At 39.9% G+C, this 17,881-nt stretch overlaps 1 protein-coding gene across 1 annotated transcript in view; it reads left to right on the plus strand.

The window, feature by feature from the left end:
- Positions 1-13,569, plus strand: part of CLSTN1 (calsyntenin 1) — a 37,422-nt gene extending 23,853 nt beyond the window's left edge. The window contains exons 9-19 of the mRNA XM_086476037.1: positions 1,116-1,237; positions 2,605-2,767; positions 4,902-4,952; positions 6,718-6,875; positions 7,558-7,706; positions 8,204-8,430; positions 8,891-9,061; positions 9,664-9,809; positions 11,209-11,344; positions 12,032-12,216; positions 12,903-13,569. Coding sequence (XP_086332163.1) covers positions 1,116-1,237; positions 2,605-2,767; positions 4,902-4,952; positions 6,718-6,875; positions 7,558-7,706; positions 8,204-8,430; positions 8,891-9,061; positions 9,664-9,809; positions 11,209-11,344; positions 12,032-12,216; positions 12,903-13,097 — 1,703 coding nt within the window. The 3' untranslated portion in view covers positions 13,098-13,569. The remainder of the gene's footprint in view (positions 1-1,115; positions 1,238-2,604; positions 2,768-4,901; positions 4,953-6,717; positions 6,876-7,557; positions 7,707-8,203; positions 8,431-8,890; positions 9,062-9,663; positions 9,810-11,208; positions 11,345-12,031; positions 12,217-12,902) is intronic.
- Positions 13,570-17,881: the final 4,312 nt, after the last annotated feature.

The following is a 17,881-nucleotide window of genomic DNA, read 5'->3' on the forward strand; positions in this document are numbered from 1 at the left end:
CTGTCTAATGGGGGTAAAAGAATTCTTGTCTTTGTTAGCTGGAGCCTACACTGAATATATTTTAAATTTTATCAAAAATAAGGAAGATTTAACAGGATTTGTGACATCCTAAAAGCATTTATTTGAAAAGGAGAAAAGTGATTGTCATTCAGAACCAGGTACAAATAGTCTCCTCTTTTTTTCCCTATCTTCACCCATTTCCTGTTGACCAAAATCCAAAACTTTGGATTCATGGTCGTAAGTGAACTGAAGAAAAAAGGCAAATTTAAATACAGATTTCCTGTTTTAAAGTACATGGGAAACAGACCTTAAAAACAGGTTTTCCTTTTTTTTGTCTTGGTTTGAGCTAACCATATAATTTTTGCTAGAGATAGTTTCTGATAGTATAAATATAATTTGCCTTAATTTCAGTGTTGTATTATGCAATATTGAAAGATTGGAACTAGGTTTGTTGGAGGGAGGCAATTTTGAATATGTTGCCCTGGAACAATACAGTCAGACTTAGTGCTGTCAGGCTGAAAGACTCCATGATTTTGATATTTTTTCATTCCCTCCTTTCTTGACTCATCCATGCCATGGAATGGATGATGTAGCTAAAATGTTTCTTTCCTTATTCTGATCTGTTTCTGTAGCATCTCACCTTTGTATTTATTTTAAATGATAAATCCTTTAGAGCTACGACTGTAGTTTTCTCTTAGGGAGGCATGTCCACCTGCCGTCACGTGTACGTGTTCCAAAACAGTAATTTGATGCAGCAGAAGCTACTCATTTGTAACAAAAAAGCTCTTCTATTTGCAAATAGAGCTCTTTTTCTTTTTCTCCTGCTGACAGGTTTATCTCTGTGGGTCTTCAGTCCTATGCTTTGGTTTAGATGGAATTTGGAGATAGATGGGTCTGTGTATTGCACAGTGTATTACTCGTGGGTTCTTAAAGAATGTTTGCCCTAACTGCTACTACAAGCGTTTCACGCTCCTCTTGACATGCCTGATTTACTTGTACATTTGTTTCTTCCTACCAGTTACTTGGGGATTTACGTGTGAATTGCATAACAGGTGAATTTTTGGAGTTCTTAAAGTTCGCAGGAAATAATAATGTTCATTAAAACTCTTACACAGATATGAACCGGCACCACTACACGCTCTATGTACACAACTGCCGACTTGTTTTCCTCTTCCGCCAAGATCCTTCAGAGGGAAAAACCTACAAACCTGCTGAATTTCACTGGAAACTAAATCAAGTAAGTTTGGAAGGGCAGGTGACAGGATGTTAGAATGCAGCAAAAACCATCGGAGGCTAAACTCCGTGGTAGGATAATTATTAATAAATAATTTTTGCAACTCCAGACTCTTGATGTCATGTTTTGTAGAACCCAACAATACTTATTTTATTTGTGGTCAAGTGTCAGAGGTAGATTCAGGTATACTTTTATACTTGAATATAAAACAATTCGTTGTCCTGAAAGGTGGGAAAATGTGGGTTTACATGTGAAAATATAATGTCACTCTTTTAGCTGTGATGTCAGTTATCTTCACTGAATACACTATAAAGCAGTGTGCATGAGGAAACAGGAGTATTCCAGTTGGTTTATCGCATTAAAGTACTTCTGAGCATGCAACGTTTTTGCAGATCAGAGTGTTAACAGGATAACAGAGGAACTTACCTTAATCCCTTTTCACACTGAAATAAAATTGTGACATTTTACACATTGTGAGCAGTAGCTACAAACCAGTTTTCTTAATTAGATTTTACTCCACAAAAATAGAGTTAATAGGCCTCTGAGGGATGCAGGTGCTTTCTGCTTCCTGTTTAGGGAGAGGATTTGTCTGCTTGTATTCTTTCAGTCATGTATTATTGATTACTTTAGATTTGAAAGTGAAGGCTGTAGTAACTGATCTTGACTTTGGTCATACTAAGATCTGCAGAACTTATTTCTATGAATTCATTATGTTTATGATAATGAAGAGTGAGACAGAAGGGACTAAATACTTTGTGTGCTTTTCCAGCCCTCTGGATCGTGAGTGATAAAATAACCCTGTATATCTGTAAATTTATAAAGGTTCTTTTAGTTGCTTTAGGTTACTATTACAGGTGTGTGTTGATGGCAAAATGCCCATATGTGTCCTTATGGGAAGATTGTTACTTTCCAAAAACTAAAAAAGCTTTCACTATAAATAATTCTGGTTTGGAAGGCTTTTTTCTAATCAAAATGCTCACGTTTTTCTCTAAACAGTCCCTCTCAACAAATACAGGTCCTTTGTCAATAACGTTGTATTATAACAGTATTTCGGGATGTGCTTGCATGTAGATATGTATTTTTAAACTGAAATACTCTGTTACTAGATACTATAAAAATGAAAGAAACGGAAATACGTGCTGCTTCCTGTATTGGCAATAGAAGAAAAGAAACTATTTATAAATGTTTGATAGTTGTTTTGCTCTTTCCAAATGCATACCATGTGTGTGAAACATAAAGTATGTCTGTACAGGCTTATAGGTTGTCGGTATGTCTGCGTGTATGTATATGCAAAATGTGCATCGGATCAGTTATTCAACTGTAATTAAAAAAAAAAATTGAATTAGAATTTTAAAACTTCCTTTACTCAGGTGTGTGACAAAGAGTGGCATCATTATGTCCTCAGTGTTGAATTTCCTGCGGTAACTCTTTACGTAGACGGCGTTTCATATGATCCTTTCCCAGTGACTGAAGATTACCCGCTTCATCCTTCAAAAATAGAAACGCAGCTAGTAGTTGGAGCATGTTGGCAAGGTAACTAGTTACAGTTGTTAATACTTTTACATTTTCTTTTAAAATTAAATCTTTGTGGTTAGCCTAGAAGTACATAGCAGATCTTTTTAGTGCGTGAAAGGTTAACTTGTTTTGTCTTTTGCAAATTATTTTTGCTCCTAACTAGTATCACACATTTCCTCTTTTAGTTATTTTTTCCATGAGTGTTTTTTTGCTTGTTGGCCACAGGTGCATATGAAATACAAAGCTACTCACCAAGCAGCATTCCATTAAAGTGTTTTTTGTGGTAACCATGGGAATATAGATGGCTTATTTTTAATAACAGTTGTAAGAGTACATCATATACTTCAGATTACTAAGCAGAACACTTAATTTCAAGTAGGTCAAAAAGCATATTGTAGAAGAAGTGTTCTCATAAATGGAAGCATGACCAGCAGACATTGCAGCTAAGCATCTCAGTGATGCTGTCTCTTGGATATTTTACCATTTCTGCTTATAAAAATAAACATAGAAAGCATCTGCTTTATTGTGGGCAGGCTATGGTTTAAAACACGATATTCTGCGACCTGTAAAATGCTGATTGGTGTGCTTTTTAATACTTATGAAACCTACTCTTCAAAGCTTGAGAAAAAGGAGAAGAATGGATATGAACATGGAGGCTGATTACCAGAGGTCTTCGTAACAAACTCTCGCTTCACAGCCCTGAACTGAAATGTTTGCTTGCTGATTAAATTACAGCCTAGCTAGATAAAACTAATCTTTTTGGTCAGAGAGAAACCAGCAAAGACATTCATGCTTTGTTGTAGCTCAGCATACAGACTGTAGTTGCAGTCTGCAATAATGCATAGAAGTGTCTTGCGAGTGAGTGACAAATGGAAAGCTCTGAGACACGTTAATCCAATTAACAGTCTTTGGGTTTATAATGTCTCTTTTCTCTTTGAGTTTTAAGGCATTGAAGTGTGAATGAAGCTTAAATTACCAAAATATCCTCTCCATTAAGTTTGCTACTCTGTGGCAGGTTCACTATCTTTCAGTATGAATGTTATTTCAGTGCTAAATTCATTCTGTTGTCCCTTCAAGTCACTTAATTTTCTCCATAATTCGTCTCATTCTGTTTGTGACTTTCCAACTCTCTCTTCTAGCTCAAAGGGGAGCTATAGTGGCCGGTTTTCAAGAAACTGAAACTTGGAAACTCTGTTCCAGCTAAGTGTATGGATTGTCTAACGGCTTCCATATATGTTCTGCATCCTAACAAAAGCATATATGTTTAGTTTAAAAACCTCTGTGCTTTCATATTGGCACCATTATATGATTCTTTAATTTCTTCTCACATGGATTTTCTTTTTAATGACAAAAGACTGAAATAGAAGCATTAAAATTCGACCAAAAGCCTAATTTTGGGGGGATTAAAACACGGGGAAAAAGTATGCCAAAGGAGTGAAGTTAGTGCTTAAGGCCATCCTCTTTGTCCTACCAAGATTATTTTAAAATAAATCAGGCTGCTCTAAGTTAGATGTACAGCTTCCCTCTAAGGCGGGAGAGAGTTTATGCTTTTGAAAAAAGTTCTTTTAACATTTCATTTAAAAGACTAAAAGCTGGTTTTCATTTTTGGTGCCCCTCCCCCCTTCCCCAGATGCTTCCATCTAATAAATTGACTACTTAATACGTATGATGCTATTATTATAGTAAAATCTGTGTCAATAATGACTCCTTTTGGTCAGCATTTAATACCTTTTGGTGATGTGATCTGGTGTAGGCTGGATCTCGCCTTCGTTTCTCCTTTAGTGGTTGGGAGAGGAGAAAATAACTGGAGCCAGTTGATAGACGTGTGTCTCATTACTGATTGTGGTTTGTGTGAGGTTGGGTATCTGTGGTTAAAGTGTTCTCCGGTGTGACTTTTTACTGCAGCTTGTGTATGGGGCTCTTAAGGTTGTCTTGTCATGAATGTTACGTTCTTGTAACAACATAGTAATGCTTCTTCCCTGCTTTGCAGCTATGAGTGTTTCAAAGAACTCATAATCCTTGAAAGCTGAGTCGAGTATGAGCAGACTTTTTTGGGAAGTGCTGCTGTGTATTTTCTGTGATAAGAGTTTTTCAAATTATAACTACTTGGTCCTTTCCCTATTGTCCTATTCTTTGTCTTGCTTTTCTACAGAATATACAGGAAATGAAAATGACAATGAAACTGTGCCTGAGACCTCTGCAGGTTGCTGGAGTTTTTTCCCTACTGTTTTATTTCATTTTTAAGCCAAGACATTGCTTCATCTCGCACACAGCATGAAATGCAGGCATTGCATTCGGGCCATTGACCTTCCCATAATCCTCTCTTAGGCTTGTTTCTTCATCGTGCTTCCATTTCCAGAGCTTCATCAGCTGATTTTTTTGCTTTCTTTTTGGTTATTTTTGGTTGGGTTTTTTGGTTGCACCCAAGTGCACATCCATGTACAAATCTGCAACCATTGTGATTGCAGTGAAGTGGTGTAAAATAAGTTGCTGATGTAAAATATCAGCTGTAATTTCTTTCATCTGGTTTTGTTAAAACATAAATGCACCTCATCCTATATAAATATATGTGTATATATATGTATGGGGGGGGTGTGTATCACAGCATTATTCAGTAGGTTGGGAAGGACCTCTGGAAGTCAGGGAGCTCTGTCCCCACTCAGATTTCATATTTAGAGCAGGTTGCTTGTATATACCTCAAAGACAGACCTGTAATTTACAGTGGATACTCACTTGATCAAAAGCTGATACAAAGTTCTAATTACAGTGAATGGGTATAACAGCTTTGGCTACCAGGTGTTTCAGGTTGGCTACAGGGGGTTTATTTTCTTAGAAATTTTTAGTGATAGTTTGGTGGGTTTTATGGGTTTTTTTTCTAAATTTTTTTAAAACATTTCTAAAAGTGTGTTCAAGATAGGTACTCTTTCTGTAAAGTTAAGAATTCCTAGAATGGTCTAGATACAATCGAGAAGAGTGTTCAAGCTGTGCATCACATGTTAATTTGTCAAGGAGATCACAGAATCCAGGGGCTAGAAGCTGGAGCTGTACAAATCTGAACTGGAAACGTTATAATTGGTAACAGGAGAGTTTGCTATTGAAAATTTTACTGAGTTATGCCAGGGATTTTGTATCACTTAGAATCTTTAAAACAAGCTGAAGCATCTTTCTAAAAATCTGGTAGCTTAGTAAGTAATGACCTGGAAATAAAAATTGCTGGGTGGTGTTCTGTGGCCCCCATTATTTAACAAGGTGGGACTAGGTGATCATTGTGATGTCATCTTCAAAAAACCTAAGCAGTAAGAGGCTTATTGGGCTGCAGTTCATCAAGTTTAACTCAGCTACCTAAAAATGAGTTACCTGAGTTTAAACTGCTCGTTTGAGTCGTACAGAGAAGGCAGCACCTGTAGAGGGGAGTTAACTCTTAGACACCTTTTTCAGAACAAACTGAATCACTTTGTGAAGATTCTTTCTATCCTTTGAGTGTAAAGAGAGCGGTAACGATGGATTTAGCTGTAGGTAACGAACATCTAGAGGAAGGATGCTGTTGTCTTCTATCCTGATGGGCATTGCCCGTTTTGTAGAGAACCGACTAGTAGGAGTTGTTGAACTATGAAACTCGCATCTTCCTGTTGAGGTTATCTCATTGGTTCTGTCTTTCCTTTCTGAAGAACACCACCTCACTGTATGGGCGATTTCTTTTGAAATGTTTGTTACGGAAATACCAGCCTTAGTTTCACAGTTCAAGATGGCCACACCTGTTTTGAAGGCCATATGCATGGTGAACTGTTTAATTCTTTCTTTATGCTTGAACATAATCACAAGGTTAACACCCAGAATGGATAAAAACTAACCTGCATGTCCATAATACTTTGTGGTACCAGAAGGCCTATTTCTTGTTTTACAAAAGAAAAACAGTAAGTGAAAAGAATCAAAACAAATAAAGGTTTTTCCTTCCTCCCTTTATGAAGGTGGAGAACTCCACATGGCTCAGTTTTTCCGAGGCAATCTGGCAGGTTTGATGATTCGTTCTGGTAAACTGGAAAACAAGAAAGTGATAGATTGCCTGTATACTTGCAAAGAGGGACTGGATTTGCAAATGGCTGACGGTGTTGGCAAAGGCGTGAAGGTAAAGTTGCGTCTGAATAAAGGGGAGCACGCGTATTGCTTTGCTGATAATAGTTACAGGTCTTGCTGGCAGAGTTAGGAGGGGTGTCTCAAATAAAACAAGCTGATCTATTGTGACATTTTGCATTAAAATTATGTGAAAAGTAGGAAATCTTTCTTGTATAGACATGGTCTTAGTGGAGTTTAAGACTGAAAGTTACTGTGTTCTCTAAGTTCTGAAGAGAAGTTCAGTATTTGTAAGCCTCTCTGTTTTACCAGCTATACCAGCTTGTCTGATAAAACATAGAGATTCTTAACAAGCAGCTTAGTAGAATGAGACTAACTTGCATGCCTTTTTTTTTAGTAGCAAAGTTGTGTGAACAGCGCTAAATTTCTCCTTTATGTTAGCTGTCTCTCTTCCATATTACTAGAATCTTCACAGCAGAACTACAGTAAGGGCTTAGATTTTTTCCTGAAGAACAAAACACTAAATATATTCCACTGGAATAAGGAAGTGAGTAGGGAAGTTAGACTGTGCACTACAAGGCCAGTAAATAATGGCCTTACTGCTTTGAATAGAGATGTAATTATCCTAGCATTTACCAGGCTGAGCAGTGCTGAACTTCCAGTTTCAATTACCAGACCATGTTACTGTTTGGGTATTCTCTTACAGTTGTTTTGTTTTTTTTTTTCTGTTGTTTCAGATCCACATGAACCCAAGTCAGTCAACACTGACCTTAGAAGGGGATGATATTGACAGAGTTGATAAGGCCATGCAACACATTTCCTATCTGAATTCCCGCCAGTTCCCGACACCTGGGATTCGGAGGCTTAAAATCACCACTGTTGTCAAGTACGTCCTAGTGCTGAAATAATGCATCGCTGTGCAGTGAGGCCTGGAGTGATGTTGGTGTATCTCAGTTGTGATAAACAAAGGGGTCTTGCTGTATGTAACCATCGCACATTTGAGTGCCACAGATGTTTTCTACACCAGCACACTGTTTTCTTCCTGAGAATGTAGTAAGGGGTGTGTAAGATAGGGAGGAGCTTGTTGCAAGGGTGTGCTGTGAGTATGTCTGCAGTATCACAGCCTTCATTAAAGGTGTTCTCTGTGGCTGTTAGTCATAGCGTAGAAAATGGGGCCAAATGTTAAATGTAAGTAGCAATTAATTGTAAGATTGTTCCCTTGGTCAGGAATTCTTACTTTCCAGCGCAGTTGATGAATTAATCTAAGACTCTTGGGTCTGAGACAGAGTTTTTAAAAAATTTATAAAGCAATTACTCTGTGTAATTGTGCCTCCCTCTCAGATAGCCTCCTTGACTCTGCAAAACTGCTTCTGTATCTCACAGATGTTTCAATGAAGAGCCCTGCGTTGCCATTCCTTCTGTGGAGGGATATGTAATGGTTTTGCAACCAGAGGAACCAAAAATCAGCCTTAGTGGCATCAACCATTTTGCCCGCTCTGCTTCAGAGTTTGAGAGTTCTGAGGGTGTTTCCCTCTTTCCTGAGCTTCGCATAATAAGCACCATTACACGGGAGGTGGAGCCAGAGGGAGATGGAGATGAAGACCCTACAGGTAACGTCCTCTTCTGCTTGGGACAGTTGCCTACCCTCACCTCGCTCAGTGTTCATGTTGAAGGATCTTCCTCTTGCAAAGAGGGGCGGATTTCTCGTTTAATACAGAATCTAGTAGGGGAAAGGAAGGCCTCTGTCTCTTGTGAGAAGGTGTAGATACTCTGCTCTGGGCTAACAAAAAAGTACCTGGAAATGGTAGTAAGCCCAGGCCATTCCCTTCATGTAAATATCCCTTCTTTGTACTTCATTTTTTGATGGGGTTTTTTGTTGTTGTGTTGGGTTTTTTTCTATATATATATCTCGTTATTTCATGAATGCTTGGTTTCTTTACTTCAGATCTAAATCTTAATGTTTGTTCTGGAAGAAGAGTTGAGTTTGCATGTGATATTTTATAGTTCCTGGGCTCTTGTCTGCTTCCCCTTTGTTCCTGCTTACCTCTTCGCTTTTTCTCTGCTTTTTAGTACAAGAGTCTTTGGTATCTGAAGAGATCATGCATAACCTGGACACGTGTGAGGTGACAGTGCTAGGAGAGGAACTAAATCAGGAACAAGAAAGCCTGGAGATCGACATGACACGATTGCAGCAGAAGGGCATTGAGATGAGTAGTTCCAACCTGGGCATGATAATCACAGGTAGGGGTTCCTGCTGGTGGTCTCTTTGTAGGAAGGGTCTAAAGGCAGCGGCAACGGGAGCGGTGTGCTAGAGGGGCGGTTTGTAACACCGTACGCCACATACTTCATTTTTAACTAGAATTTCAAGCTCTGAGGTGCTATAACTATTTTGTGGAAAGCTATGGTTGTAGAAAATACGTTATTCTAGAACCTCCTTTCTGTTCTTCTCTTACGTCTCAAGTTGCAGGATGCCTCTGGACTGGGGAAATGAAGTACACTTTGCCCCAGAAAGGGCTTGTTCCTTGCACAGATAACGCAGCGCACAGGAGCATGAATCATTCCTTTCTGTTTTATATTCACAATATGTTACTGTATTTGAAAGAAAGGCCTCTAAAAATCCTTTTAAAGACTAGCTGGGTCTAGGGTTTTATCACAAAATCAATCCCCAGAATTTCAGTGGAGCCACATATGTGTGTGTCTCTGGTGTTACCTTTTTCCTACTAACTGAAAATCTGTCAGCCAGGAAAACTTGGCTGAAGAAAGGGAGTAATATTTGTCGAGTAGATGATGTTGTACTAGTCTTTTGCTAAGTAATTGTTTGATTGGTTTATTTCTCTCCCCAGGGGTTGACACTATGGCTAGTTATGAAGAAGTTTTGCATTTGATACGCTACAGAAACTGGCACACTGTTTCTCTCTTTGACAGAAAGTTCAAATTAGTCTGTTCTGAGCTTAATGGACGCTATGTCAGCAATGAGTTTAAAGTGGAGGTATGTAAGCTGATCTGATCATTCTGAGAAGTTTTAGAGCATGGATGGCTAGGAGGATGGAAGTTGTTGCATTTCAGCCTGTGTTAAAGTGTTCTTAACCCTACATTTCAGCTGTAAATAAGGCTGCCTAAGCAGAGGTGAAACTGTGTATGGTAGAAGTAGTACGGCTAATGGAAGCATGAAGGTGAAAAGGTTGAATTGGGAAGAAAGCATATTAATTCAGGAAAAAGCTAGCAAATAGAGTAAGAGTAGTGCTACCAGAGACTGGAGCAGTTTTCATGTGTAACTTCTAGGATTCTGTAAATGAACTTGCTGGGCCCTTTACTGTTTTGCTTGTGTGGCATTAAATTGCTGTTACTAAGGGCTGATGTAAGAGCACAGACAGGCTAAAATTGCATTTCCTCTGCAGTAGAGTACAGGTTAATGACGACTTAGTACGCTTATATCAAATAATGGAAGTACAGCAGAAGGAAACATAAAAGGCACTAAAATTTCAGGTGCCGGAATGTGAAGTTACTTAGATTGAGAGGAACTGTCACATATCTCCGCATCTTTCAGCTGTGAGCTTGAATTTCTACATTTTAAAGCTGACCAAAGGGATGACAGTAAAGTTAACTGTGTTCACCCCTAGCTGGGTGGTTATAGTGGGCTGGGGAGCCCCCTGTGTCGCAGAATAGAAATTACTGTGTTAAGTAATGTGGGTTTGTTTCCTGAGGAAATTCTGTGAGCTTGAGTTGGGATCTTACCAAACTGTTGAACTGCACATGCTTTCCTTGTTCTGTAGTAAACACGCTCTCTTCCTGTTGTGCAGCTGGTCCGGTACCCTGTATCACAGTGTTCCACCACAGGAGGGGTATATTTAGCTCTGCTTGTTTGGCAAGGAAAGGTGAAATACGCTGTGCAAATGTCGAGCTTGCAGTTGTACAGAAAAGCCAGCTATGCTAAGTGTGGGTTAAACTTTAAAGAATAGGTTTTTGTCATAGCCCTTTGACTGTAACGTGGATATTTTTCTTTGCTGTTAGCTGAAGATACACAGCAGAATAAGAAAAGATAGTAATGAAGAAAATGTAATTAATGTGTTCTGTCTCTTTGTATATACTGTTATTTCAGGATTAAAATGGCTGGCTGCCAAATTTGATAGTAAACTGGCTTTATCTGTTTTATTCTGAAATACTGGTGTCTGTACACAAATTGCCCAGACTGACTAAAACAAATTTGGGTTTTGTGACAAGGCATTGTAACATATGAGGAGCTACTGATTGGGCTGATTGTCCCCTTTTGAAGGAGAATTGCATGCCTGCTCTGGGAAATAGATTGGGGTGGGTTTTTTTCTTTTTCTTTCTTTCTTTCTCTTCACAGTTTGCATTTCTGGAGTGTAACACTTTCTTTTTGTCCCTAGGTGAATGTTATCCACACAGCTAACCCAGTTGAACATGCTAATCACATAGCTGCGCAACCACAGTTTGTTCATCCAGTGCATCATACGTTTGTTGATCTCTCTGGTCACAATTTAGCTAACCCTCATCCATTTTCAGGTAAGAATTCTCAGTCACTGAAGTTCAGCTGGTTTCTTTTCTGGTGTTAAAATGTCACAGCGGCTTCTTGCTGCAGAGAGGTTTTTTTCCCAGAGTGTAAAGCCTTGTGTTGGACTGATGCAGCTACTTGGTCCTGTTCTGCTGTTGCCCAAGCAGGGAGGATCTTTTCTTGCCAGCAGGAGAACTTTCTGTTGGTGTGTGTACATTGGAAAATGGGAGGTGTACTAGTCTTGAGGGGACTGTCAGACCTAGATAAAGGACTATGAGGAACTGGGGCAGTATTTCTTCTGAATAGCATGAGGAAAGAACTGCAGCATTATTCCCTTGATGAGTTGTGGTATCTGTCCTTTCTGCTTTAATTATCTTAATTTGGCATGGGTGTAGGATGTGGGAGGAAGAAAAATTGGCGTTGTGGAGAGGAGTCTGTGTGTGGTGGAATCTGCTTTCTGTGTGTTCTCAGTCCTTCAGGTTGATGTAACTATACTTAAGGAACTAAGTTTTAGTTCTTACTCTCCAACTGACTTTTCCAGTGGCCTTAGACAAACTGCCTCTATGTAGCTACATGTAATACTTGTGTGATGCCACATTCCTCTTGCAGGTGGTGGGAGCAGAGGACTAGTTGCTAGCACTGTGTGAGAGTTACTTATCAGTATCATCTAAGAAATTCCTTTTATTTTCTTGTTGCAGTTGTTCCAAGTACAGCCACTGTTGTGATTGTAGTTTGTGTGAGTTTCCTGGTTTTTATGATTATTCTGGGAGTGTTCCGAATCCGAGCTGCACATCAGAGAACGATGCGTGACCAGGACACTGGGAAGGAAAATGAGATGGACTGGGATGACTCTGCTTTGACCATCACTGTGAACCCCATGGAGGTAAAGCTGGTGTCTCAGCACTTAGAAAAAAATGCCCTTTTCCAGCTGTAACAGGTATGATTGTACACGGACAGAGTAGTAGAGCAAAACCAACCGCTGAACACAGAGTAGAGGCATTAACTGTGCGTTTTTAACTAGTGTGCCAGATGCTAAGAGCAGTTATGTTTGGGGTCTTGCATGGGTTACAGCTTCGTGATACGTCATTGGGTTTTACAGCTCAGTGCCCAACACTCGTGTTTATCACGCTGCACGCCACCTTAACCACAGTCTGCTTTTTTTCCAAAGTTGCAAGAATTTATTGTCGCAACAGCTGTGTTTACGATGTTTCCTTCTCCTGGGGTTGACACCTGAATTTTTAGAAAATCAGGAACAAGATAAATGTGCAACCTTAATGCTCTTTGTGTGACCCTACTGGAAGATCCTTTCCCAGCAGAATTTGAAATACTGGATCCCACTTCAGAATTAGTTTGTTTAGACTGACGGGATTGATAGCAATGTGACAAAGCTATTTTAAAGAGCACTACTTCCTTTTTCTTTTCTGGTTGCCCAATTACTGCTGAACTTGTAAAACCCGTAAGGAATCTGTAATAGCTCTTTCTCAATGTAGTGCCTCACGCCTGAATTCAAAAGAACAAAAAGAATTTTGGCCAGTATGGTATCAACAGCTGATTTCTGTCTTTTAACAGACTTACGAGGATCAACACAGCAGTGAAGAGGAAGAGGAGGAAGAGGAAGAAGAAAGTGAAGATGGAGAAGAAGATGACATCACTAGCGCAGAGTCTGAAAGCAGTGAGGAGGAAGAAGGAGAGCAGGAGGAGGACCAACAGAATGTTAACAGACAGCAACAGCTGGAATGGGATGACTCCACCCTCAGTTATTGATTCTAGCTGTTCCCTTTGTCTCTGTGTTCCTGCTCTAGAAGACTCCACTGTAATACACTCCATTGTTACCAAGGATTCATGGTGTTTTAAAGAAAAAAAAAAATTCATTCTGGCCAGTAGATTCAACCCACACACATCCCAGTGTTTGTGTTATGTCAGCTAGTTCCCGATGCTGTTTCTAGAATGGTAGTTAGCACCTCTTTTCCTTCAGCCATGCCTCAGTGACTGGACTTTTGTTACGCTCTGTGAGGAATCACCTTGCACTTTTTTCTTCATGTCATCTCAGCTAAGTGACTCGACAGATCTGTAGCCATTGCACATGAATTTCTGAACTGTCTTTTTTTGCTCAGTGAAACAAACTTGGCTTTGTTCCTTTTTCTCTTTCTAAAAGATGCAAAGATTGCTTGTTGACAAAGGGTAAAGCTGCTCATTTCAGCCTGTTGATTTCTTATAATTTTTTCCCCAAATTAGTGCATGTGTAAAGTGGCAGAATGAGGTTAATATGTAGAAGATTAACAGACTTTTTAATATTTTGTAAATATATTGGAATTATGTAATTACGTCATTTGTGGTAGTGAAAACAGGGATTTGGGTTTAAAACATGCTAAAGTAAAAAAATCATGCAGCATGAAATATTACAAGTCTCATACTACTGCAGCAGGAGCACGGGCACCGTTATCTAGTGTAGGTGTTTCAGTAATACAGTGTCATTGGCCTTGACTGCCATGTTCGCTCATGCCCCGCTCTGTTTTTTCTTTAATTTTTTCTTTTCTTTAATCTCCTTTATTTTTGCAGAGGGAACAGACAAGCTTGTGAGAAGTCGTGAAGGCTTTAGAAACCTCTGCAGAGGTTCAGCTGCCCTGTGCAATACAGTTGTTTGGTGGTTTGTTTTGTTTTGTTTTGTTTTTTTCCTTCCAATTAAGACTTGGCATAAGGGCTTTTAAGTTATTGGGAAAAAACACTACTTGCATGATGGGCAAATCAGTGTGCTGTTCCTGTGGGGTGTTGCCACAGCTCCTGTTAATTACAGTGAGGCTGCCTGTAGTACAATGATGGTCTGTTTGTACTGCTGGCAAGGGTGGATTATTCATTTAGTTGAGTGATTGTTACATTGGTAACTGAAGCTGGAGAGCCCGAGACCTGTGTACCTGTGCACCTTGGCTACCAGTCTACGTAGATAGGTATTTGGGGGGGATTTTTTGGGGTGGTTGTTTTTTTTTTGGCTGTTCAGTTTTTCTAATTTGGTAGTGGGGAGGGTTTGGGGCGTAGCCGATACCATTTCTATTACACACACTCCTGCGCATTCCCTGTAGCCCCTTGTACAGTAACTTGGACTGTTGGTGTATTAAGCCTTTGTTTACACTTAGTAATTGTGTTTTCCTGCTGGTGAAAAACTATAGCGTAAATTATCCAACCAGAAAACCTTGGGAATCATGTTAATACTGTTCCAAGTCCAGATGATTTTTGGTTGTTTCCGATCAAAAGTCTCAACTTGGAATTGCAAAGGACTTTTCTTTAGAAATAGCTGAAAGGTACGAAAAGTAAGTTATGACCCCAGGGTGGAGAGTGCTAGTTTTTTCGTAAGGCAGGTCTTGTTTATTTAACTTTATTTGGTCTTCTGCAGAGCCTTGAATCATGAATATCTGCTTACTTGATTTTTTTTTTTTATGTTTGGAGGCGGATTAAAAAGAGTAACTTGTTTTGCTTGTAACAGGAGACTAGGACTCCGTTCCCTCCTCGGCACGGTAAGCCAAGTTCCAGTGTTTGCTCTTGGATGTAGTCTGCCTTTGTTCTAGGTGCACGGCCCACCCGTCTCAGAGCAGGCCGGGTAGCGCTGGCAGTACACAGCAGGGAAGTGGTGCCCTGGGCCAGCGTGCTGGAGGAGCAACAGGCAAGCCAAAGGGTGGGGCACAGAGGTCTTAATTCAAAGAGGTAAAAGCAAAGGCTTGATCCAAATGTTCCTGGAGTTTTGATTTTCAGAGCAGACCTATTCTCACCTGGTGATGTGTGTAATGGGACCTAATGGTGGGTTTTATCTGGGGTAACGCTTGACTGCAGAGTGCCTTTTACAATAGTAGATGGACCTGGAAGCAGGGAAGAGAACCCACGCAACTAGCTTACTGTTTTTTGGGGTTGTTTTTTTTTAATGTAAAATTTTAGATTTCTAAAATGGGGAAATGGTTTTGACTACTTACGTGGTAATATAACTGCTAGTTTTAAGTAAACTGGGAAACTTTTAACTTATGTCTGACAGTTGTCCTGTGTTAATGTGTAGAAGACTTATCCTTCCATATACTGTTGCTGTAGCTGCTGTATTTTAGACCAAAACTGATCATGACTTAATGGTAAAACTGAAAGGTTGTAAATGTCCCGATGCGGTTTGTAGCCACTGTGGGTATAACTTTTCAGATGTGTATATTGGTAACAGGTCAGTTTGGGAAGTCTATAAGCTACAATAAATTTCTGGTTCTAAAGGTTGTTTGCGTTCATTTCTCACTGAAGGGAACAAAGTTGCATCAAATTATATTAACGGGGTGTTACTGTACCTCTGCTGGGGGCAGTAGAAGAGCTTTGTTTTGTTGATCTCTGAAGCATAGAAGGACTTTGGCAGCATTTGCGTACAATTGATCATCTTTTTTTTTTTAATTATTTTTTGACTTTAAAAACATGTGCTTAAAGCAACTGAAAAGTAAACATGTAAACATTCTCTTCTTGCAGAACCATGGTTTGGCTTAAAAAAATACTTCTTTTTTCAAAGGCAACAGAATAAGCACAATCGGTTTGTACAGAATTAAAAAAAATAATCACAGAAACATCTCTAAATAAATAGAAATACAAAGGGTATCACTTTAAGCATATTTATAAAATCAGAAGCTGCTTATTTATAGTGAAATGTAATATTTTGGAAAGTGATTTAAGTTTCAGTCTTCAGTACAATTCAACTTGCTGAAAACTTATCAGGTGAGCTGCTGCTTTGTTAATTTGGAGTCGGAGGCTCTTTGCTGACCCAGTGTAGCCATCAGAGGTTCACTCGGGATGCTATTCCAGAGGTGTACGAGGAAGAAGGTCCACTTGATGTCTCACTGATATTTCTACTTCTGGTAGGTGAGTCAATTTTCTAGCCTCAGTAACCTCTCTAAAACTGTGCTGGATTGAGAAACGCCTTTGGAATTGCTCGGTTCTTGCAGTTTACACTGATACAGGTTTGTTCTATTGCACTTGTAAAATTGAAGGAGAGATGACATGAGCCACTGCTGCTTCCTACTTCTGTGAAACTACATTAGGGCCTGAGTTTTCTGGCAGCACCACCAAAACAGCAGCCGAAGGTGTGAACTGCTGCGAGTCTGCAAAGCAAGTACCTAAGAGTGACTGAGGAGGCTTACTAGGTAAGGCTGACAGGCAGGATCCTGGATTACCAGTTTGTGGCAACGGAAGAGAATTGCTTTTACATTCACAGAATTGTGTGTTTCTTGCCTTCCACAAGAACGTCCAAACTGCTGATAGGGTGTTGGGATTTCAGTGCATCCCAGCTTGCATGTGGCCTGGTGTTTTTGCATACTTTTTATTCTGTAAATTTAATAAGGCAGGAAATAAATAGCAATATTTATCTGCTCCCTAAAATGGAGCAAAGTTGTGTGGCCACGGGGAACTCTGCAAGGGAACAGTCTGGGCATGCTGCCCCCAGGGAGGGAACACGGAGAGGTCATAGATGTCTGCCTCTCCCGGCTGAGGGAGCAGTACTGTTCTCTCTCTGACAGGCATGCAGAGTGCTCTAAATCCTGCAGTATTTTCTTCTAATATCAAAACAACTGTTAGAGCTCAAGTGTTGGGCTTCTGTTTTCCTTTTAGCATTTCCTACTTAGTATTTCAGGATGTTCCCCGCCTTTATTAGTATTTTATTTTATCCCCCTCATTACTTTTTGCACGATTGTGGCAAATTTTCTATATATTCCATTCAGCTTGGGTGCAGAATGCTTGGTCTCCACAAATCTGGCTCTTAAAAAACAAACCTCAAAGAATTACAAAGGATGCCATCGAAGCGGTAGAGGACAATGGTGGAACCTTGTAAAAGCATCATCCTCGAGGGCAGGTGACACAAAGGTTTGATGCACAAACAAGGTGCTCTCAGACATTCAGTGTGTGCGTTAGTCCTGCCTGTTAACTCAGCAGTAGCATCGTGTGTCCTGTTTTTCGGGGGGGGTGGGGGGGTGGGGGGGGGTGGAATAAGGTGAGGAGCGCGGTGGTCAGATGGTGGACAGCAGCATCGTGCTGTGAAAGCACAGGCTCGCCGTCGGTTGGGGTAGAGCAGCTGACGCACGGTCATCTGCTGCCCTACGGAAACTTTTGCGTTTGGCCAAGTCCTTATGGCAATGGAGTTTTGTTTGTTTTTTTTTTTTTATAATGGGGTGTAAGAGAAAAGCATTTTCCTACTGCTAATGTAAATTGTGACAGCCAGCACTCTCCGAGCTCATGAAGCTCGAGGCTATATAATCTGGCACAGGAAAGGAAAAGCATCCTTATAATACTTAAAAACAGCTAAAAAAATATTTTTTGATAGTTTACTCTCATAATTTGTTGACCAGTTCAGTTTCACAACACTATACTTCTCATTGCAAATATGGATTCACTGGTTTAAGATTTTATTTGAAACCTCAGACCACTATCTATCTGCTGTTCAGGTCAAGAAAACCAGGAGTAATATTCTACACTCGGGAGAACCCGTCAGTGAAAGTAATGTCTAGTGTATTGCAGAAAGCTCATCTCTCACAGAGGACAATACTCAA

The sequence above is a fragment of the Leptosomus discolor genome, chromosome 20 (assembly GCF_034619465.1).
Source record: "Leptosomus discolor isolate bLepDis1 chromosome 20, bLepDis1.hap2, whole genome shotgun sequence".
Lineage (NCBI taxonomy): Eukaryota > Metazoa > Chordata > Aves > Leptosomiformes > Leptosomidae > Leptosomus > Leptosomus discolor.